General features: G+C 45.7%; 2 protein-coding genes across 3 annotated transcripts in view; both read right to left on the bottom strand.

Moving 5' to 3' along the window:
• Positions 1 to 329: 329 nt before the first annotated feature.
• Positions 330 to 24,751, bottom strand: part of LOC115468254 (E3 ubiquitin-protein ligase TRIM39-like) — an 872,633-nt gene continuing 848,211 nt past the window's right edge. The window contains exon 9 of the transcript XR_003941838.1: positions 330 to 625. The gene's annotated coding sequence lies outside the window, so the exon portion shown is untranslated. The remainder of the gene's footprint in view (positions 626 to 24,751) is intronic.
• LOC115468250 (E3 ubiquitin-protein ligase TRIM39-like) overlaps positions 18,239 to 24,751 on the bottom strand; it is a 340,997-nt gene continuing 334,484 nt past the window's right edge. For both annotated transcript variants that reach the window (XM_030199798.1, XM_030199799.1), the window contains exon 8: positions 18,239 to 18,867. In XM_030199798.1, coding sequence (XP_030055658.1) covers positions 18,341 to 18,867 — 527 coding nt within the window. In that variant the 3' untranslated portion in view covers positions 18,239 to 18,340. The remainder of the gene's footprint in view (positions 18,868 to 24,751) is intronic.

Here is a 24,751-nt window from a genome sequence, read left to right as displayed (position 1 = left end):
GCAGGACGTCAGACTCACTGAAGCAGAAGCCTGCGCAGCCACATTGGTGATCCGCAAGGGCTGACTTCTACATGGAATGTTGCTAGTGGAATCTCAAATAGTAGCAACAGTGGAGGAGTGGCCTAGTGGTTAGTGTGGTGGACTTTGGTCCTGGGGAACTGGGTTCGATTCCCACTGCAGGCACAGGCAGCTCCTTGTGACTCTGAGCAAGTCACTTAACCCTCCATTGCCCCAGGTACAAATAAGTACCTGTATATAATATGTAAGCCGCATTGAACCTGCTATGAGTGGGAAAGCGCGGGGTACAAATGTAACAACAACAAAAAAAAGATTGATATACAAGACACTTAAAGGATTTGTCCTGCTTTTGAAGGCTCCTTTACTTTTCTCACTGTTAAACTGAGACCTCTCCTCACATTCACAGACTCTGACTCCATCTCTGTTCCTCATATTATACTCTCATGTTTGAAACTGTGAAAGTGTTTTGGCTTCTATATTAATCCACTGGGATAGAAAGAAATAAGCTTCATTTCTATAAAGGAAAGAAAGAAATCCTAAAAGTTTAATATTTCTGTAAGAATGATTTCTTTGAACACGTTTAACACAAATCTGTAAAATCTTCCACCTCTCACACGCAAAATACCAGCAGAGCCAGCAAAAGTAGGCCCAAACAAAGCCAGGAACTTGATTTTTGAGCTGCCCAGCTAGAGTTCTAGGAGTTTTGGGCTGTTTCGAGTCGTCGGGGGTCCGTTCGGAACCGGACTGTGAGAAAGGTGTAAATATATTGCTTTTTCATTTAACATAATTGCAAAAATAACTTATGACCTGGTAGAAAGGAACTCTTTAGGGATGGAAGTATAACTACCGTAGGCCCTTTCTAACAGAAATCACCATATTATAGCTTTCTCAAATCATTAACAAAAGGAACTCTGTTGGTTTAAAGTAATGTGTGCAAAGTGATAAAAGTGCTGAGACAGGGAGAGAGAGAAGGGGATAAGAAGCCCAAAGATCTGAAATAACAAGGTATCTAAGCAGGGCCGGTCTTAGCAAGTGCGGGGCCCTATGCAGACCAATTTGGTGGGGCCCCATCCTATTCCCGCCCCACCGTAGCTCCGCCCCATTGATAAGATTATTCCATTTTTAGAAAAAAATTTTATTTATGAAATTTCTAATAAAGACAAATGAAGCTAAACTTGTACAAAAAAACTGATTGAAATAATAAGCACAATGCTATCATGAAACCTCCCCTCTCCAGAAATAATTCAGTTCAAGACCACTACAATTAGTAGTTCCAATTCTCATAACAAAGGAGAATAAAGGAAAAATATTAAGAAAAGATTCAGTACTTTCAAATTCCCCTATTACTCTGTAACCCATCAAACCAGAGAGGCAAGTAGCCAAAAAAGAGGTAAGTGCAAGGTTCCCATTAAAGACAAAACCACAAAACATTTACAGTACCAAATGTTTCCATAAATCAGCTATATTACAGATAGACTGAAAATGCAGACCGTCAACAATATGAAGCTAGCAAGGGATCATAATATCACAATTCTCATGTAGAGCCACAAAACACCCTTTTAGAGGTAGTGTGTCATGATTTAGGCTCTACACCCTTTCTGATGTTTTGGTGCCACCTTAGTAAGGCCAACACACAATCTCTCCACTGCAAAACACTATATAGAAACTTGTGCAAAAACACACTCATAACCTTAACAAACCATAACAGCACAACACAAATTCCAAGGACAGGACGAGCTACAACCTTTATGCATGGAAAGGCAACACCGGGCTCTAAAACACCAGTACACAACTTAGTGGAAAAAAAGACAAGACAAAAAAAGAGCTGCAAATACTACACGCTGCAGAACACTGCACCTTGATCACACATGAAAAACACATGACACAACAGATATGAAGGCAAAATACTGAACTGGAAAATTATCTCAAGAAGTCAGACTCAGCATGCACAAACTTGCTCCAGGCCAGGCTGAGGTGGCAGGCGCTCCACACGACCGTTATCTTTATTTTAAGTCGACTCGCACGCATGGGATGGGCACGGCACTGCTGCTGCCTGCTGGCACCAGCGATGATGGCTGCCTCTGCCTGCTCACCTCCCTCCGACCATGACGCTCCAGCAGCTCCTTTTCCCTTGGATGGCTGCTCACCTCCGCTCCGACCACGACGCTCCAGCTCCTTTTCCCTGGTCAGTCCAATTAAGGAGAATAAGATTTGCTAATAATCATTTTGATTGTCTACGCAGCACTATCAATTTTTTTTTATTGGCTAAGAGAAGTGGTTTGTGCCTTCATGAGTCAGAGTGTACACTCTGTCCACTGCCCATCTATGTCTAGGACATGGTTCAGGTTGGTGTTTCCTCTACAAGTAGGTTTCTCCTGATATTGAGGCAATATTCATTGGCATTGCTCTATTTTCCGAGGGCTAGATGCCATGGTTTTAACTGAGGGCTTCTATACCTATCACAATATTTATAACAATTCGAGTAATTGGCATATGTACCACATTTTATAGTTTTGTTCAGGGGTGTTCAGGGGAGTCTCATAGATTAGATATTTCTACAAGAAAATTATTTTTCGATTCCTAGTTGGTTACTCCAAGTCTCCACCAAGCATATTAACCACTCTCTCAGCGAATAAATAATTTTCTCATGTCTCCTTTGGGACTGTTTTTTCAAATATCTACACTTGATAGCATAGCAATTTCTTGTTATTAAATTAGACAAGCGACAGACAAGTTTTATGAGTTTCAAGAGGTGCTTATTATTTACCTTTAGGCTTAACAGGGTGTGTTTTTCTTTCTCGCAAATTCTGGCTCGTTAGGAGAATCTGTTGTGACCTAAGACTGGCTTTTAGGTAGGTTAAGGCAGAAGAATTGACTGCACTCCTGTTTTTTTCCTAATGTAGTAACTATGGATTTGTAATTCCTGTTTCTTAATAAAAGCAAAAAAGCAAGACAATTCTGTCCAGTGATGCAGTGAAATTAACCCACCAAGTCCTGGATCAGCCTGTCAGATGTCCTAGAATCAATCAATCCTAGAATAAATTTCTACCCTGGGCACCTGTGCAATGACTGGTCAAATTCACTGAAAGCAGGAAGGAGCCACAGCTTTTCTGGCACATAGTCTGATTTGCTGCAATGCTTGAACCTGGTTAGGCAAACTTGGGTTAACACTGACTACAGCAAGCATTATTATTTTTACTGAAGACACATAGCCAATTTGGATGGCTGCTCACCTCCGCTCTCTGCCTCCGACCAGACCACGACGCTCCCTGGCTCCAGTTCCTTTTCCCGATGGCTGCAGGCTGCTCACCTCCGCTCAGTCCGACCACACTCTCCAGCTCCTTCCCGCTCAATGACTCCCGCCCGCCCTCGCGCAAACAGGACGTATCTCATCATCAGAATGCGGGACATTGAGCGGGAAGGCGGAAGGGAACAGCTGGGTGAGCGAAGCCGTTGTGCTGCCTGTGGCTGCTGCAACTGTCTGTCTGTTGGGTCGGGGCGGGCCGCTGCAAGTTGCTTGCAACTCTGTCGTTGACGTCGTCGTTGTCCCAGGCTGGGACTGGGGGGGGGGAGCTGTCGGGGGGGGGGGGCGGGAGCGAGCGATGATCACGGTCCGGAGCGAGCAGCGGGATCATCAGATCATGATGATTTGACGCGGTTGGTTGGTGGTTGTTGTGGCTGACGGCGACTCCGAGCGAGCAGGGAGAGGCAGAGTTCAGGCGCGCCACGCGGGGCCCTATGCGGCCGCCTCGGTCGCCTCTCCCTAAGACCAGCCCTGTATCTAAGCTTGAGACCATGAAACTGTGAAACTATGGACAAATGGAGAGGTGAAACATGCAAAGCTCTCACATAAAGGTTTAAAGATAAGAAAATGCAAACCAAGCAGAACTAACAATGGATAGAGGCTCAGCTGCTTGCGTGATGGAAAATTTTTACAGGACTGTCATATGATAATTAACAATGATGTATTAGGGGTTGGTAAATGTGATCAATATCCAATGAGAAACTTAGGGGCAGATACTTAATGTAACCAAAAAGAAAGGGTATAAAACCTGTAAACATTAAGGAGGGATATGCCTATTGCTTCTAGAAACACCCATCTTCAAATCTTTGCTCAAAGCCCACCTCTTCAATGTCGCCTTCGGCACCTAACCCTTATGCCTCTACTATTCAGGAAATCTAGACTGCCCCTACTTGACTGACTGTACACTTGTCCTTTAGATTGTAAGCTCCTTGAGCAGGGACTGTCCTTCTCTGTTAAACTGTACAGCGCTGCGTAACCCTAGTAGCGCTTTAGAAACGTTAAGTAGTAGTAGTATTTTGAAATAATAAATTAATTAAGACTTGTTTCACCAAATCTGGTTTCATGAGTTCTTTTTGTATAAGTTCTCAGGTTATCTGGGGGCTATTTATAACACGGACAAAAGGTGGTCGCCGCATGGGGAGCCTCTGAGGACATAGGTAAGGGATAATGGTTTGCTTGTTTTTAAATTATGCTTTTTGGAGTGTTTTCGCTGGGACCTAAGGGGTTAATTTAATTTAAATTCTATTTTTGGTTATGGGGTCCTGAGAACCTCTTTAGGTGAGCTGGGGGGGGGGTGATTTTGTTTTAAAAAAATGTTTAAAGTAGTGAAAACCAGAAGTTCATGTTTTAGGGGATTTTGAGGGTCTGGGATGGTCTATTTTTAATATATTTGATAGAATGTGTTCGGGGAAAATGTGCTTTAATTTTCTATAAAGATTTTGGGAAAGTTTGGGATTTTAAATTGAGTTTATTTGAGAAACATTAAATTACGCTGTTTAAATATAGGAATTTTAAAATCTGAAAACATAGTCTTGGGAGCGCATGGAAAATTTGGTCTTGTTTGGTTAAAGTTTTGGTAGTAAAATTTTGGGGAAATTGTAATTTGCCATTATTTTCTATGGAGGTCTAATCAAACAAAATTTATTAATCATTACCCGCTACAGCCCCTGAACAACAACACAGACACTGCTGTCTAGCTGATACCAAATGGTGCCTATTTTATAAAAGTCTGCTCCCCCTGGGATCAAAACCTGGCTACGCCTCTGGATCCAATATGTGTGAGGAGGGCACTTAGGTGTGTGAGCTGGAGAAGGGGCTGAAATGCCAATGTCATGATTGTTCTTGGGGGGACAGGGGTAAGAAGCTTAAAGCTAATTGAAGAGGACACAAGGCTGAAGGTTTGTCTCGGGCACCTGGTACTCTTGCACTGGCCCTGGGAAGATCAAGTCTGTGCAGAGGTAGGCTGTGTCACGATGTGGCAGATTCAAATAACAGAGGGAATTCTATAGGATGGCATGAGATGGGGGGGGGGGGGAGAGGGGGGTGCCACAGAGACCATTTCAGCAGTGGTGATTTCTGCCAGGTTATGGCAAGTTACATCAACCTGGATTTTTTTTAACTTCTTTCCTTTTCCCCAACAATGCAGCTATAGTGGGAGATGGAAGTCACTGCTGTCCCTCCCCGGTACATTTTTTTTGTAATTAAAATTACCACTGTGGTACAGCTTATGACCGTGGCTAGCAAGGGGCACATCAGGAGCTATGTGGGTGTTGGTTTGAGGTGGTGATGGTGACACAAAAAATAAGTTTTTGACAATGGCATTTATAGGAAGGGTCTCAGGCAGGTACTGGGGGTGGGGGGGGGGGGGGGTAGAGCTGCATTGCTTCATAGGTGCCAACTGTGGGTGCAGTGGATTCTTGAGCACCCCCAGAATTCAGCAAATCCTCTACTGTGTCTAGTAAAGGGGAATTTCAATCATTTTGTTTCTGTGCATGTGGAGAAGAGACTGGTCTGAGTAGGGTGGGAGAGGTCACAGGTTCTGTGGATTATGAGGAAGCACAAGGGATAATGGCGACAGGTCGGCATTTACAGATTACAATGCTGGCCTCAGTGACAGTCCTCGGTAGGTTCTGGTATCTGTAGTCCCTAAGGGATCCGTTTTCAAAAGATTTTACAAGGATAAAAATTGACCTTCTTGTGAGTAAAGGTTCCCATGCTCTAAAAGGTACAATACTGGTCATTTTATCTGGCCCCACCATTGCCATGGGCAGAGGAAGGGTGAAAATGCACTGGAACATGTGCTTTGAGATGGACACTTTGGGGCTCATTTTCAAAAAAACATCTAAAAAATGTCATAAAACAGCATTGGGATGTTATTCTCACAAAAACGTCCAAATCAGTATTTTCAAAACACATTTTCCAGGCGTTTTCCTATGCTGTTCACCTGAAGTGTGTCAAAATCTCAAGCGGGTGTGTTAAGGGCGGGATTTGAGTGTTCCTAAGACTTGGATGTTTTTCAGCCATAATGGAACAAAACAAAAACCTCCAGGACTAAGATGTTTGGAGCGAGACCTGTTTTTAGAATGAATAAGTGCCCTAAATGACCAGATAACCACTGGAGGAATAAAGGAATGCACCCCCTTACTTCCCCAGTGGCAACTGACCCCCTCCCATCCCACAAAGATGTGAAGGAATAAAGGAATGACACCCCCTCTTACTTCCCCAGTGGCAACTGACCCCCTCCCATCCCACCAAGATGTGAAAGAAACAGTACATACCAGCCTCTATGACAGATGTTATGGCTAGTCCTATTAGAACAGGAGTAGAGAAGGGGACCCAGGCCCATATCCCTCTCTTGTTGTGGAAAGTGTGATCACTCCAAAACCCACCAAACACCTACTGTACCCACACATAAGTCATACCTGCAGCCATAACAGCTGTTGTAGTGGGGTACAGTTGGGTACAGTAGGTTTTTGGTGGGGTTTGGAGGGCTCACTATATAATACAAGGGGGTGACACTTAGAAGTAGCCTAATGGTTAGTGTGCAGCAGGCCTTGATCCTGGCAACCTGGGTTCAATTCCCAGTGTAGCTCCTTGTGACCTTCGGCAAGTCACTTAAGCCTCCACCATCCATTACCCCAGGTTCAAAAACTTAGATTGTGAACCCTCCAGGAGCAGAGAAAGTACCTGTATATAATGTGTACAGCACTGACCACATCTTGTAGCACTATAGAAATCCATTGCCCCAGGTACAAATAAGTACCTGTATATATTATGTAAGCCGCATTGAATCTGCCATGAGTGGGAAAGCGCAGGGTACAAATGTAACAAAAATAAAATAGATACTATTGGAGATTCTACATGGAATGTTGCTACTATTGGAGATTCTACATGGAATGTTGCTATTCCACTAGCAACAGGACGTCAGACTCACAGGACGTCAGACTCACAGAAGCAGAAGCCTGCGCGGCCACATTGGTGATCTGCAAGGGCCGACTTCTACATGGAATGTTGCTAGTGGAATAGCAACATTCCGTGTAGAATCTCAAATAGTAGCAACAGTGGAAAAGTGGCCTAGTGGTTAGGGTGGTGGACTTTGGTCCTGGGGAACTGAGTTTGATTCCCACTTCAGGCACAGGCAGCTCCTTGTGACTCTGGGCAAGTCACTTACTACTACTACTACTATTTAGCATTTCTATAGCGCTACAAGGCATACGCAGCGCTGCACAAACATAGAAGAAAGACAGTCCCTGCTCAAAGAGCTTACAATCTAATAGACAAAAAATAAATAAAGTAAGCAAATCAAATCAATTAATGTGAACGGGAAGGAAGAGAGGAGGGTAGGTGGAGGCAAGTGGTTACAAGTGGTTACGTGTCAAAAGCAATGTTAAAGAGGTGGGCTTTCAGTCTAGATTTAAAGGTGGCCAAGGATGGGGCAAGACGTAGGGGCTCAGGAAGTTTATTCCAGGCGTAGGGTGCAGCGAGACAGAAGGCGCGAAGTCTGGAGTTGGCAGTAGTGGAGAAGGGAACAGAAGGATTTATCCATGGAGCGGAGTGCACGGGAAGGGGTGTAGGGAAGGACGAGTGTGGAGAGATACTGGGGAGCAGCAGAGTGAATACATTTATAGGTTAGTAGAAGAAGTTTGAACAGGATGCGAAAACGGATAGGGAGCCAGTGAAGGGTCTTGAGGAGAGGGGTAGTATGAGTAAAGCGACCCTGGCGGAAGATGAGACGGGCAGCAGAGTTTTGAACCGACTGGAGAGGGGAGAGGTGACTGCCAGCAAGAAGCAGATTGCAGTAGTCTAAACGAGAGGTGACAAGGGTGTGGATGAGGGTTTTGGTAGAGTGCTCGGAAAGAAAGGGGCGGATTTTACGGATGTTGTAAAGAAAGAAACAACAGGTCTTGGCGGTCTGCTGGATATGAGCAGAGAAGGAGAGAGAAGAGTCAAAGATGACCCCAAGGTTTCGAGCTGAGGAGACAGGGAGAATGAGAGAGCCATCAACAAAAATAGAAAACGGGGGGAGCGGGGAGGTGGGTTTGGGGGGGAAAATGAGAAGCTCGGTTTTGGTCATATTTAATTTCAGGTGGCGTTGAGACATCCAGGCAGCAATGTCAGACAAGCACGCTGAAACTTTGGTTTGGATGCAAGGTGAGATATCAGGGGTAGAAAGGTAGATTTGGGAGTCATCAGCATAGAGATGGTAGGAAAAGCCATGGGATGAGATTAATGAACCAAGGGAAGAAGTGTAGATAGAAAAGAGGAGGGGACCAAGAACAGAACCCTGAGGTACGCCGACAGGCAGAGGGATAGAAGTAGAAGAGGATCCACCAGAGTGAACACTAAAGGTGCGGAGGGAGAGGTAGGAAGAGAACCAGGAAAGGACAGAGCCCTGGAATCCAAGTGAGGACAGGGTATCGAGAAGTATGCTGTGATCGACAGTGTCAAAAGCAGCGGAAAGATCAAGAAGAATGAGGATGGAATATTGACCTCTGGATTTAGCCAGTAATAGGTCATTGGAGACTTTAGTAAGCGCAGTTTCGGTTGAGTGGAGAGGGCGAAAACCAGATTGTAATGGGTCAAGAATAGCATGTGAGGAGAGAAAATCAAGGCAGCGGCGGTGAACAGCACGCTCAAGTAATTTGGAGAGAAAAGGAAGGAGGGAGATGGGTCGGTAATTAGAGGGACAAGTAGGGTCGAGTGAAGGCTTCTTAAGGAGAGGTGTGACCACAGCATGTTTAAAGGCAGCAGGGACAGTCGCAGTGGAAAGTGAGAGGTTGAGAATGTGACAGATAAAAGGAATAAGAGTAGGAGAGATGGCATTAAGAAGGTGGGTGGGAATGGGATCAGAGGAACAGGTGGTACATTTTGAGGAAGAAAGGAGAAGTGTAGTTTCCTCAATAGTAACTTCAGGAAAGGAGGAAAGGGAATGAGGGGAAGGAGAGAGAGGGGAACGGACTAATGGAGGGAGAGCTGGTGAGGTAGAGAAAGCAAGGTTTATCTTTTGAACCTTGTTGTGAAAGAATTCAGCAAGGGTCTGAGGAGATAATGAAGGGGGAGTTGGGGGAGGGGGCACCTTGAGGAGAGAGTTCAATGTGGTGAAGAGAAGTCGAGGATTAGAGCCAAGAGAGTTGGTCAGTTGGATATAGTAATCCTGTTTGGCACGTAAAAGAGCAGATTGGAAGGAGGTCAGCATAAACTTAAAGTGTAAGAAATCAGCAAGGGCCCGAGATTTCCGCCAGAGGCGTTCGGCAGAGCGGGTACAGGAACGTAGGTAGCGGATATTAGAAGTCAGCCAAGGTTGGGGTTTTGTACGCCTTACAGGGCGGGTCATCAAAGGTGCAAGAGTGTCTAAGGCAGAGGATAGAGTATTGTTGTAAGAAGAAACAGCCTCGTTGACAGACGTGGATGGTGCCACAGTAGAGAGGAGGTTTGAAACATGGGAGGATAGAGATGAAGGGTCAATATCGTGAAGATTCCTAGATAAATTAGATAGGATAGGACGGGACTGGGAGGGAGGAGATTTAAGTGTGAAAGTTATAAGATGGTGATCAGAGGAGGGATGATCAGAGGCAAGGAAACTAGAAGGTGAACAGTTGGAGGAGAAGATGAGATCAAGACAGTGACCATTTTGATGAGTGGGGGAGGTGGAGCATAGTTGGAGATTAAAGGACGAAGTTAAAGCGAGTAACTTGGAAATATAAGAGTTGGAGGGATCATTAGCAGGAATATTAAAGTCACCAAGGATGAGAGAGGGGAGTAGAGGAATAGAGATGAGGTTAGAGAGGTCATGGTGAGATCTGTAGAGTTTGGATAATAGTTGGTGAAGAGGGCCAGGATTGGGATTGATGTCACCAGCTGAGAGTAAGAGAAGGAGTAAAAGAGAGCGGAGGAGAGTAGGAGAGGTGTGGCCACGAAGGCGTCGAAGGCGAGAGGTATTTAGGTGGAATGGGAAGGCAAAATGGAGGGAAGAAAGAGACGGAGATTAAAAGCCAAGAGGGAGGAAGAGGGTAGGAGAGAAGGTGAGGTGATGAAGTCAATGGATGGGAAGTGAGTTCCTGTAGCGGAGAGAGGTAGGGGGTGAGGGAAAAGATTAGGAAGGGACAGAGCTAGGAAGAGAATGTGAATAGGGGCCATAAACGATTAAGGTACTTTGGCAACTGGAAAAAGATTAGATGTAAAGAGAAAAATGCGCACCTAGAGTGGAGGCCCTGAGTGGATCGGAGTGAACCTGGGTGTCACCCCGGAGAAGGCTGTAGGATATGCAGATGAGCTGCAAGTCCTCCACAGCACCTGAAAGGCAGCCGGTGGTAGAGGTGGGCACCTCTCAGCTGAGGAAAGGCTTACCAGGGGTTAGGCCAAAGCCAGCATTCCTCCCCCTGAGGGTCGCCTTAACCCTCCATTGCCCCATGTAAGCCGCATTGAGCCTGCCATGAGTGGGAAAGCGCAGGGTACAAATATAACAAAACAAAATTAGTATTAGTAGTAGCAAAGGTGAGATGTATCCTTGAGAGCTTTTATGTGAAGTCACTGCAGCACCCCATAGGGTGTCCCACTGCTCTGCTGGGATGTCTGTGTGGCTCCTTCTACATCCCGACGACTAGATTTTTTGCATTTTTCACTTGAACTATTTCTTTTTTTAATGGTCGAAAAAGATAGATGCACCAAGCACAAAACATCCAGAAAACATCTAGGAAATAGCCATTTTCAAAACAAAAAGAGACATTTTTCAGGTTCAAAAATGGCCAATTGATTTTTGAACATTTTTAGCAAAAGGTCTAAAGACAGATTTAGACGTCATATTGAAAATGTCCCTCTTTGTACCCACCAAAGCCAACTCTGCTCCCCTCCCCTGGACTTCCTGGGCACTAGGAGGCCTGTTGAAGAACATGGAAAGTCTATCAGCTTGCAGGCCACATAGAAGTTGCCATCAAAAGTGCAATGAATCCATGACTAAAAGAGGTAAAAAATCTATCTGCCTGATATTGGTAAGTGGCATCTGAGCCACTCTAAGCTGTGGGATGAACTGACCCCAGATTTTCAATGCCAGGTCATGCACGGCTCCTAGCATTGAGTATTCGGGTCTCAACTGTTATCCGGAACTTAACCGGGAGCTGATCGATATTCAGACCGGCACCCAGTTAACTTCAGCTTATTAAGGGCCCTTTTACTAGCAGATTTAACGTGCGCTAAAAATGAGGAATATAATGGGTTTCTTTGCATTTAGTGCACATTAAATATCTGTCTTAAATTCATCATATGCAGTAAGTCTACTTCCAGACATTATCTCACACTAGCTTAAAAATGTTCTTCCAGTTATTCACAGTTAATTGGCTATCCAGCTTATAATTGAAAAAAGAAAAACGCCTTTATTGCGACCCAAATCGGGAGATAGACGTTTATCTCACAAAAACGAATAAAGCGGTATAATGGAAAGCCGAATTTGGACGTTTTCAACTGCACTCTGTCGCGGATGTGGACAAAGTTGATGGGGGCGTGTCGAAGGCGTGGTGAAGGTGGAACTGGGGCGTGGTTATCGGGCGATCAGAGATGGGCACCTTTCGCCGATAATGGAAGAAAAATATGCGTTTTTTAGCGAGAATTTAGGGCACTTTTCCTGGACCCTGTTTTTCCACGAATAAGGCCCCAAAAAGTGCCCTAAATGACCAGATGACCACTGGAGGGAATCGGGGATGACCTCCCCTGACTCCCCCAGTGGTCACAAACCCCCTCCCACCACAAAATATGCCGTTTCACAACTGTTTATTTTCACCCTCAAATGTCATACCCACCTCCCTGGCAGCAGTATGCAGGTCACTGGAGCAGTTATTAGGGGGTGCAGTGGACTTCAGGCAGGTGGACCCAGGCCCATCCCCCCCCCATCTGTTACACTTGTGCTGGTAAATGGGAGCCCTCCAAACCGCCCCCCAAACCCACTCTACCCATATCTAGGTGCCCCCCTTCACCCATCAGGGCTATTGTAGAGGTGTACAGCTGGGGGTAGTGGGTTTTGGGGGGAGTTTGGTGGGCTCAGCACACAAGGTAAGGGAGCTATGTACCTGGGAGCAATTTATTAAGTCCACTGCAGTGCCCCCTAGGGTGCCCTGTTGGTGTCCTGACATGTCAGGGGGACCAGTGCACTACGAATGCTGGCTCCTCCCATGACCAAATGGCTTGGATTTGGTCATTTCTGAGATGGACATCCTTGGCTTCCATTATCACCGAAAATCAGAAACGACCAAGTCTAGGGACGACCAAATTTCAGGATTTGGGTGTCCCTTACCGTATTTTCGAAAAGAAAGATGGATATCCATCTTGTTTTGAAAATACAGGTTTCCCCGACCCTGGATGGGGACGTTTTGCGAGGATGTCCTCATCAAAACTTTGACGTCCCTTTCGATTATGCCCCTCCACGGCAGTGGCGTAGCCAGACCTAACATTTTGGGTGGGCCCAGAGCTAATATGGGTGGGCACTGTGTATGTAGGTATGAGTAATGTTTCTTGTTACAAAATAATGCATTACAATGCACTTGATGATGGATTAATAAGTAGTATGCCCAACATCTGCCCTGCATCAACATATGGAAAAACCAATATTTTTAAACATGGTTACATTATCCCACATCTTAACCTTGACCAGGCGTAAGTCTACTATAACAGCAAACATCTCAACACACATGACAGGATCCTACGGTATAATTACAGCAATGATATTATCCTTCAAACTTTGCTTCTCTACCCCTCCATCCAGTCCCATAGCCCGGCATCAGCCCTTCTCTTCTCTACCCCCCCACCCACCCATAGCCCAGCATCAGCCCTTCCCTTCCTCATCATCCATCCCATTGCTATGCATCAGCCCCACCCTAACCCGCACCCCTCCCTATAGTTTAGCGTCAGTCCTGTCCTATCCCCTACCCATCCCCCATAGTCTGGCACCCCCCTCCCAACCCTGAAGCACACCAGCATTAAATATAAAACTTTTTGTTTTTTAATATCACCCCTATCCAGGAACCTGCCTACATTAAATATAAAGGGTTTTTTTTTTAAATTTTAAACCTGGGCACTGCAGAGGCCATACCTACCCCAAAACCCACCAACATAAAATTTTTAAAAAGAGGTTTGTTTGTTTTTTTAACTTGTGCAATGAGCCTACCCCAACATTATTGGTGAGTTACTGGGTGGGGGTGGGCTCTTCACTGGCTAGGTAAAAAAGGTTAAATATACCTTTTTTCCCCTAGGCAGTAAAGAGCCCATCCCCAACCAGAAGCCCACCACCAACATTACACTCACAAAAAACATTCAGACAAAAACTGAAATGGAGACACCCCCCCCCCCTTCCCTCCACCCAAGAAAGCCAGTCTCTACAAGCAGGGCAATACGGGTAACAGAGAAACATACATGGGTTTTTTTTCTCCTGTACTCTGCAAAATACAAAACTAAAAAAATAATAAACATTTTACATTTTTTAAAAAGGTACATTTCACAAAGCACATCTCAATCTTTAAACAATATTAAATAAAAATATCTTTTTCTTTTCTACCTTTGTTGTCTGAGCACTTGCTCTTCCACTTTCCATGTGTCAGTCTTCTAAATTCTTTTCCAGGCTGGCTTTTCCATTTCTTGTCTCTCCTCTTGTCATCCTTTCCATTCAATCCCCAAGTCCCACTCATCTGCTCTGTTCCCCTTCCCCCCACACCCCTAGTCACATCCATCTTCTGCTCCCTCTCCCTTCTCTCACACCCCTTAGTCCCATCTTGTACTCCTCCATCTCACTCTTACTCTCTTCCCATCCCCCACCCCCGGTGGTCTCATTTTTTTTTTACCCTTCGCCAGCCGGTCTCACCCCTGTCTCTGTCTCTCTCTTGCTTTCCTTCCAGCACCCCCCCCCCCCCCCCACAGCCACCACCACCACCGCCGCACTGGAGTCTTCGAGTTCTCTGTCCTTCCAGCCCCGTGGCGCCCGGTATCGCACCCCCCCCCCCCCCCACGTCTTCCAATCCCTCGAGTCGCCAGCAGCTTCAACAAGAAAGCAGTACACATGCTGCTTTAGACCTAACCCGGAAGCCTTTCTCTCTCCTACAGTTTCCCTCCTACACGGGAACAGGAAGTTGAAGCAGAGAGAAAGGTTTCTTTGGCAGGTCTAAAGCAGCGTGTGTACTGCTTTCTCGTTGCTGCCGGCGGCTTGGGGATTGGAGAACTCGGGAGGGGGGAGCAATGGCGCTGCAATGCTGGAAGAAGAGAAAGATGGGAGCAGTGAGGGCCTTGATCCGAGAGGAGGCGACATCGGGGGTTGACCGGGGAGGAGGAGCTGCAGCTCTGGGCCATGCGGTGCAGGAGGAGGAAGCTGGCGCTCGCGGTGCTCGGGACTGGGAGTGATGGTGGCCGCAGCATCACTGCAGTCTGTGGCGGGAGCGGGGAGACGGTGCTGTTTTCCTGTCGGGTACGCTGCCATGGCAGGACTGAAAGGCTGTGCACTGGTTGGTTGGAGGAGTAGGGAAAACTGGGCGGGCCTGAGCTGTGATTGGGTGGGCCTGGGCCCACCCAGGCCCACCCGTAGCTATGCCCCTGCTCCACGGGATTTACAATTTCTATTGCAGGTACTTTGCACTGTCCCTAGTGGGATCACAATCTAAGTTATATATTGTACCTGGGCCAACAGAGCTGCAGAAGGAATTGAACCCAGTTCCCCAGGATCTGAACCCACTGCTGACCATCAGTATTTATGACAGATCATAAAAGACAGAATACTGTAACCTGGGTCCTCCTTCCACGTGGGGCCAGAGCTAGCCCTGTTTAGCTTAGCTGTCTCTCTTTCAGTTATGTGATCCAATCCACTTCTCCTCTGTCTGGTACTTGCCCCGGTCTGGCCGCCCTCCGGCTGACCTGAGCCTTTTGGTCAGTTCACGACAGTGTCACACAAACTCTCAGCATTCTCATAGTTCTTGAAAACACAGGGTTTTATTTTCTCAGAACCCTTTGAATACAGCCTTAGTCTTAACTTTGTTTCATTACCAACAATGACAGAGTCAGTTCAGGTTTTCACATTCACCTTCTCAACACAGTTCAGTCTTAATTCAGAACACCAACAAGCATTAAATCCTTGTCTTGTTCCCACTTATAGCATAACCCTCACCAGCACTATCTTCTATTCTCAGATAGTTAATGGGTTAGCTTTCTCCACCAGTTCCTTCCCCACTGCGTTATTTTCTCTTCACCATCCGTCCACAATTTAGGCCATACTGACGCTACAAAAGCCTTTACCTTTCCTCCTGGAGTCTGAGCAAGACCTGAGATCTCCATGCACTCTCTCCTTCCCCTACTTCCCATTCCATGTCCTCCTCCACCCCGGGTTCCCCCAGCTGCTACTCATTCCCTTGATCAGAGCTCATTTCCCAATCATTCATTCCTCCCTCCATTTCCTCAGAGTCCTGTTGGTGTCCCAGTGGTTTCTGGGGATGGTAGTTCCTTTCTCTAACTAGTGGTTTCACTGGCGCTTTGGCCACTAGAGGGCGAACTTTTTGTCTAGAAGGAGTTAGCGTAGGAGTGTCATTACATCTAAAGGGAAAATGTCTTCCCTGTCCCTGTTTTGATCCTACCGGAACTAGTCTCCCTTCAGACCCCTCACAATACATAGAACTAAGTATAATGAGTCCCTATCCGTTTTCGCATCCTGTTCAAACTTCTTCTACTAACCTATAAATGTACTCACTCTGCTGCTCCCCAGTATCTCTCCACACTCGTCCTTCCCTACACCCCTTCCCGTGCACTCCGCTCCATGGATAAATCCTTCTTATCTGTTCCCTTCTCCACTACTGCCAACTCCAGACTTCGCGCCTTCTGTCTCGCTGCACCCTACGCCTGGAATAAACTTCCTGAGCCCCTACGTCTTGCCCCATCCTTGGCCACCTTTAAATCTAGACTGAAAGCCCACCTCTTTAACATTGCTTTTGACTCATAACCACTTGTAACCACTCGCCTCCACCTACCCTCCTCTCTTCCTTCCCGTTCACATTAATTGATTTGATTTGCTTACTTTATTTTTGTCTATTAGATTGTAAGCTGTTTGAGCAGGGACTGTCTTTCTCTGTTAAACTGTACAGCGCTGCGTAACCCTAGTAGCGCTTTAGAAATGTTAAGTAGTAGTAGTAGTAGTAGCTTACTGTCTTACTTAATATACCTCATGATTATTGATTCCCCAGCTGTAGGTTTTCATGTTATTCACTATTTATTCACAACATCTTATTCCATCTGTTGCTTTCACTATGCCATTGAAACCCCTCTTTACATTTATAGGCTCTAAACCCATCTCTGCCAGTCTCACTGTGCCACTGAGGTCTCTCCTCGCATTCATGAGCTCTAATCCCATCTCTGTCACTCTCACTGTTAAATTGAAACCTGACATTCACAGGTTCTGATCCAATCTCTGTCCCTCATATTATACTACTAGTGCAACAAAGCTCGTTTCATAAAAATGAAACGGGCACTAGCAAGGTTATCATGTAATGGTGATTATGTTTTTAAGGGAACCATTAGGACAAATGTGTTATGATGATAAGGAATAATTGGGAAGAGTGTAGAATGAGGAATATGCTGTGTGGGTAGGGGATGTGGATTGTTTTCTCTATGGTGTTGGAAGTGTTTTTTTTTTTTGTGATGTACAGTACGTTGGAGTGTCCCTCTGCTTCTCATCTGTCCCCTGTCCTCCCCTGCATATCCAGTGATTTTTCCCTCCCTTCCCATCCCATCTGTGTCCAGTGATTCTCCTCTGCCCTGCCCTCCCATCCGTGATTCTCCCCTTGCCTGCCATCTCATCGATATCCAGCGATTTGCCTCTGCCCTGTCCTCTCATCGCTTCTGATGTACAGTGCATTGGACTGTCCCTCTTCTTCTCCTCTCTCCCCTGCCCTCCCCTCCATATCCAGCAATTCTTCCCTCCCCTCCCATCTATGTGCAGCGACTCTCCTTTGCCCTGCCCTCCCCTCCTCTCCGTGTCCTGTGATTTTGGCCTCCCCTCCATGTCCAGTGAATCTCCTCTCCCCTGCCCTCCCCTCCCACGTGATTCTCCCCTCGCCTCCCATCCCATTGATATCCATTGATTCGCTTCTACCCTGCCCTCCCCTACATAGCCAGTGACTCTGTCCTTCCTGCTGCCCTGCCTGTAAGCCGTCCATCTTACCTCAGACCGCAGCGGCGGCAGGCAGGTTGGTTTCGTGTCGCCTCCAGCGTTCCCTGCAGGCAGGTTGGGCTTATGTCGCCTCCAGCGTTCTATTGCCTTCACTTGGGTTCGTAACATCCTGACGTTAGCTCGCCTTCAGCGTTCCCTCTTAGTGTCCCACCCTCCTCTGATGTCATTTTGTCTTTGTGCAAGGGTGGGACTGTGAGAGGGAAGGGAATGCTGGAGGCGAGCTAACGTCAGGATGTTACGAACTCAGCCAGTCAGTGAACCTTGAGGTACAAATTATTATATAGATAATTTCATGTTTTAAACTCTGAAAGTTTTCTGGTTTCCATCTGTACAGGAAAGAAAGAAATCCTCAAACTTGACTATTTCTGTGGCAGTGATCGATTTGAACATGTTTAACACAAATCTGAAAAATCTTCCACCTCTCACAATCCTGCCAGAGACTTCAGATTAAGGGGTCCTTTTACTAATCTGCGGTAAAAAGTGGCCTGTGGTACTGTAGGCTTGGGTTTGGGGCACGTGCAGAATTATTTTTCAGCGCAAGAAGAAAAAAATCAAAACTGCTGCACGCCAAAAATGAAATTACTGCAAGCGCCACACGGTAGTTGTGTGGTAAGTCCATTTTGGTGCACGTAGTGCGTGCGTAGACGCTTACGTAGCTTAGTAAAAGGGGCCCTCAGGAAATAAATCAGGACAGAAGCTGGATTTTATGAAATCATAAGGAAGAGCAGCAGAGCTTCCCAGATTTATTTGTACATAAGAGTTTGGTAACATAACTACAAATTGTCAAGTAGAGAGAGAGAGAGTCTAGGAATGTTAATCCTGAGTCCTGCTGTTTAATTCCAGGCTGGTACCTGGCGGATTCTCAGAGGAAAATCAGAATCAGTCCAGAAGAAAGGTCGGAGTTTACCTGTGAAGGAGTCAGTGAAGGTGAAGAGATGAGATTTATTATCTACATCATAAAACGAGACCTTTCCTGCCTCATAGTCCAGCAGAATCCCCACTGCCCGGGGGATCTCACTTAGGGGGAGCTGGGTCTGAGGGGAGGTGAGGGCAGAGCATCTCTGTTCCTTCCACAGCCTCACTGTCCAGAATCCTTCCCCAGGTGACACTGTGATCCTCCCCTTCCTCCTCACAGAGTCTTTACACACTCCTAATATACAGCCAACGATACCCCCCACCTCCACCTCCCAGTAATGTCTCCCTGAGGTGAAGCCCTCACTCCCCAGCACACAGGGATAAAGATCAAATCTCTGAGGAGTGTCCGGCACTTTCTGTCCTGTGTTTCCCCTTCTGACACTTTTCCCATCTTCAGACAGAACGAGATTAGGATGAGCAGTTTCAGGATCCAGAGTCACATTTACTGCAGAGAGGAGACACATTAATAAACATGAGCAAACACTTCTCATTAGCTTATCACACACCCACCGCTAACCCTCATTGGCTCCTCACACACCCGGCTCTAACCTTCATTGGCTGCTCCTGCACCTACCGCTAACCCTCATTTGCTCCTCACACTCCCAGCTCTAGCCTTCATTGGCTCCTCACACACCCACCGGTAACCCTCATTGGCTCCTCACACACCCACTGCTAACCCTCATTGGCTCCTCACACTCCCAGCTCTAACCTTCATTGGCTCCTCACACACCCAGCTCTAACCCTCATTGGCTGCTCCTGCACCTACCTCTAACCCTCATTTGCTGGTTCTTCAGTCAATCACTTTTTCTATGACAGGAGCTCTGCTATTGGATATTGTCACTTTCCTGCCTCATAGATTTGACTCAGGACATGGGATGACGTCAAAACATTGAAGCCAATTAGGTTAATCTGTTTCCCTTCCCCCACTCAGCCATCATCCTTGTACTCTCAAAACAAAGCAAATATGAGCTGCTGCATCCTCCTTGTCATTCTTTATTCTTGGTGGCATTTTTATTTAATCTCACTTATATTTTCAAACATGCCCTCAGATCCTCATAAATTCTCCTCCCAGTGGAAGGGACCCTGTGAAATCATAGGTAAGGTGGGTCCTTGGACATATAGAGTGAAACATGAGAATGGGAGGGTACAGACCTACCATATAAGCGTTCTGCGTCCGTGGATAGAACGGAAGGGGCTGACAGTAACCCTGGAGGAAGAGTTGGGACCCCAGGTGAGTGAGGTCCTAGAGGTAGGGCGACCAGTGATTGGGAAGGACCTAAGGCCTGAGCAGAGGAAGTTAGTAGAGCGCTTTCTAGAGGAGTTCCCGCATGTCCTAAACCCTAGGCCCGGGGAAACACATATATTCACCCACAACATTTTTACTGAGCCAGGGAAAAGAGTCAGGCAACGGCCCTACCGGATACCAGTGAGGATACCCCGTCTCATCTGCCCGCAACCTCGGTGTCATCTTCGACTCCTCCCTCTCCTTCTCTGCGCATATCCAGCAGATAGCCAAGACCTGTCGCTTCTTCCTCTATAACATTAGCAAAATTCGCCCCTTCCTCTCCAAGCACACCGCCCGAACTCTCATCCACTCTCTCATTACCTCTCGCCTTGACTACTGCAACCTACTCCTCACCGGCCTCCCACTTAGCCATCTATCCCCCCTTCAGTCCATTCAGAACTCTGCCGCACGTCTTATCTTCCACCTTAACCGATATACTCATATCACCCCTCTCCTCAAGTCACTTCACTGGCTTCCGATCAGATACCGAATACAGTTCAAGCTTCTCCTACTCACCTACAAATGCACTCGATCTGCAGCCCCTCCTTACCTCTCTACCCTCATCTCCCCTTACGTCCCTACCCGTAACCTCCGCTCTCAAGACAAATCCCTCCTTTCAGTACCCTTCTCCACCACCGCCAACTCTAGGCTTCGCCCTTAATGCCTCGCCTCACCCCATGCTTGGAACAAACTCCCTGAGCCCATACGCCGGGCCCCCTCCCTACCCATCTTCAAATCATTGCTCAAAGCCCACCTCTTCAATGTCGCCTTCGGCACCTAATCACTACACCTCTTCTCAGGAAATCTCAACTACCCCAACTTGACATTTCATCCTTTAGATTGTAAGCTCTTCTGAGCAGGGACCATCCTTATTTGTTAATTTGTACAGCGCTGCGTAACCCTAGTAGCGCTCTAGAAATGTTAAGTAGTAGTAGTAGAAATTATTAAACAGGTTAAAGAAATGTTAGAATTAGGAATAAGAGTTCCTACAACTATGGGATCTTCACAGGACAAACACGGAACCAACTCACATCAAAGGACACACACTAGACATCGTCACATACAAATTCGATCTCAATTCAAACCTTACACTAACAGACACAAAATGGACACCCGCACCGTGGTCTGACCACTACAAAGCAAACATTTCCCTCCAATGGCGAACGAAAAACTCAACGAACAAACTAGAACGAAAAACCTATAGCATGAGAGGAAAAATAGACCCAGTAATATTCTGGCAACAGATCTACTATAACGGATGGACAATAAAAACAGATACAAACCAATTCCTCCTAGAATGGGATGAGAGATGCAGATCCATATTAGACAATATTGCTCCAACCCAAACTAGAACCTCACACAGAAAGAATTCAATACCATGGTTCAATGAAGAACTGAAAAAACTTAAAACACAAGTCAGAAGGTTAGAACGTGCATGGAATAAAAAGAAAGATGAACGCACACTTAACACCTGGAAACAACTCCAAAGGAAATACAAATATACCATAAGACAAACTAAAAGACTATATTACAAATCTGTAATTGGACCAAACTACAAGGACACACATAAACTCTTCCAGCTTGTGAATAAACTAATAGATATTACACCAATCACAACTAACAGCAAAGACACACCAGGAGCAGACAATCTCGCGAAATACTTCAATGAGAAAATCGTACAATTGCGACTTAAGATACCTGCCAGTAGTATTGACTATGCTGAACTCCTTGACTGTCTAGACCCAGACCCTGGCATATACCCTAGCAGACAGAACATGGACTAACTTCGAAGCACTATCAGAGGATATCATCTCTCAAACGCTCAAAAGATTTGCCAAATCTCATTGCAAACTAGACATATGTCCAAACAACCTTATGACATCTGCTCCCCAACAATTTATAATAGACATAACGAAACACCTGAATTACATGTTACAAAATGGAATCTTCCCGAAGGAGAAAGGAAACATTCTACTCACCCCCATACCCAAAGACCCAAAGAAAAACGCCAGTGAACTAACCAACTACAGACCAGTAGCATCCATTCCCTTATTAACCAAACTAAAGGAAGGAATGGTGACCAAACAACTCACAAACTATTTAAATAAATTCTCAATACTCCACGACTCCCAGTCAGGATTTAGGTCTAACCATAGTACTGAAACAGTACTAACTACACTTATGACTAAATTCAAACAAACGATTGCAACTGGAAAAAACATACTACTCCTACAATTCAACATGTCAAGCGCTTTCGACATGGTTAATCATGGAATATTACTACATATCCTTGAGTACTTCAGAATTGGAGGTAACGTTCTCAATTGGTTTAAGGGTTTCCTAACCACATGATCATACCAAGTGACATCTAACTCGACTACTTCAACCACATGGATACCTGAATGCGGAGTCCCATAGGGATCCCCCCTCTCACCCACTCTATTCAACTTAATGATGATACCCTTAGCCAAACTACTATCAAACCAAAACCTCAACCCATACATATATGCAGACGATGTAACGATCTACATCCCATTCAAACAAGATTTAAAGGAAATTTCCAATGACATTAACCAAAGCCTCCATATCATGCATTCATGGGCGGATGCATTTAAGCTGAAACTTAATGCAGAAAAAACCCAATGCCTAGTACTCACCTCTCAATACAACACAAATTCACCACCATTAACACACCAAATCTGAACCTTCCAATTTCAAACACCCTAAAAATTCTTGGAGTCACTATTGATCGACACCTCACACTTGAGAATCATGCAGAAAACCCAACCAAGAAGATGTTTCACTCAATGTGGAAATTAAAAAGAGTAAGATCTTTCTTCCCAAAAACCATTTTCCATAACCTAGTACAGTCAATGGTGCTCAGCCATCTAGCCTATTGCAACACACTCTATGCTGGCTGCAAAGAACAAATAATCAAGAAACTTCAGACAGCCCAGAACACTGCAGCCAGACTCATATTCGGAAAAACAAAATATGAAAGCGCTAAACCCCTATGAGAAAAAACTACACTGGCTCCCACTTATGTTTCAACAATTTTATTGATGAAGGTAATAAAACAGAACAAACCATACAATATCCAAATGTGTAGTGGTACAAATGTTGTTCATACATTATCATGCACTAAACAGTCATCAATAGGTTTTTCCTTTTCCCCCCTCCCCTCCTTCCCTCCCCCTTGTATTCCGGGATGTCTCTACCCTTTGAGCCCCCCCTTCCCCCCCCCCAGTCCCCCTCTTTTTTGTGTTCTTTGTTGCCTTGTTACTGGTCCGTCTAATTGGCCGTTAAACTCTTGTCAGTTTTGTAGACAACACTTTCATTATCCTTTATCATAAATCAAGCCTCCTTTTTGCCCCCTCCCCCCCACCTTTCTCCTCCCCCCCTTTTCACCTCCTCGACTCTGTGCGTCCTAGGTGCACGAACAGTCTCGACCCCCCCCCCCCAGGGCGTGTTAATCCCAGACCGCTGAAGTTGTATTATATCCATAGTATTATCTCCGTCTTCATCCTGAAAAGGAGTTCAACACAAGGCTGCGGGCTTTGTGGGGCAGGGATTGGATATATTTATCCCATACTTCCAGGAACAATTTCCGTCGTTTAAACGTCAAACGTGCATACTGTAATTCCAACAGAAGCAAGCCATGCAGCCTATTCCTCCATTGCCAATATGATGGAGCTTGGTCGCTGGTCCATACACCCAGCACTATCCGTTTCCCCAGCATTCCTGCCTTCCGAATCAACATTTTAAAATGCTTATCTTGGGGCCCAAAATCCTCATATTTATCTAACAGAAACCCTGTTGCTGATCTGTTCAAAGGTCTACCTCCTAAACCCTCCAAGTATGCTGTCACCTCGTTCCAGAAAGCCTGAATGTGTGTGCATTCCCAAAATGCATGTAGAAAGGAATTTATACCCATCATACATTTTGGACAAGTCAGGGAGTCTACCCCTCCCACTTTAAAGAGTCGCTCTTGTGTGAAATATGCTCTGTGCAGCACCCAGAAATTACATTCCCAGAGCTCTGCGCTAACCGAGCCTGATGGGATTCGTCCCACCAACCGAACCATATCCAATGACGCGGCCGGTAGGCCCAACTCCCGGCTCCACCTGGTTTGCAGTTCACTTTTATCTTGCTTTGGCGGTATCGCATCTAATGCTACCTTTAAATTAGATACCGATATTCCCCGGTCATGGGTAGGTTCATAGAAATCTAGTATCTTCTGTCTGATGGAGAATTGCAGATTTCCTTTATCAAAATTGTTAATATAATGTTGCACTTGCCTATATGCGAACAGATCCCTATGTTCTACTTTCTCCAAAGCCAACAACACCTCCCATGTCTGTAATCATCCCTCGACATCCAACAGGTCTTTAACATACCGTATCCCGGTTTGCTCCCAACGTTTAAAAAACATGTTATCATTGACTGGAAGAAACTCCCTATTTCCAACCAAGGGTATTTGATCTGATTGTTGTGGGTTCCCTTCAAGCAAGGTCACCAGGTATATCCATGCTGCCCTGATCGTCTTCACCAAAACATTCCCTCTCAATTCTACCGGGATTTTCACAGTAGGGCAGTGAATCACTGAAAAGATACTCCATTTGCCCAGCACTGCTTGTTCCATGTGTATAGGTGTATAAATTTGTTCCCCCAATACCCAATCTCCCAGATGTCGTAGTAAGCAGGCCCAGTTATATGTTTGTATGTCTGGTAAGCCCAAACCTCCTTGTTGCCATGTCCCCGTCAATGTCTAAACAAAGTTCTTGGTTTCTTCCCCTGCCAGCAAAATTTGGAGATCAACCTATTCAAAGCCTTGATATTTTTCTTCAAAAGTCTGATCAGTAATATTTGTAAGGTATATAACCATTTGGGAAATAAAATCATACGTAATAACTGAATTCGGCCACTCAAAGAGATTGGGAGTGACATCCACCGGGACATACTCTGCTCGCTGTGCTCCAACAGATGTGAGACATTGAGATCGTGGATCAGGAAAGTCTTATAGGGGAGTTTAATGCCCAGATAT

The sequence above is a fragment of the Microcaecilia unicolor genome, chromosome 4 (assembly GCF_901765095.1).
Source record: "Microcaecilia unicolor chromosome 4, aMicUni1.1, whole genome shotgun sequence".
Classification (NCBI taxonomy): Eukaryota; Metazoa; Chordata; class Amphibia; order Gymnophiona; family Siphonopidae; genus Microcaecilia; species Microcaecilia unicolor.
Note: the sequence above shows the minus strand (reverse complement) of the source record. Positions and strands in the feature narration are given on the sequence as shown.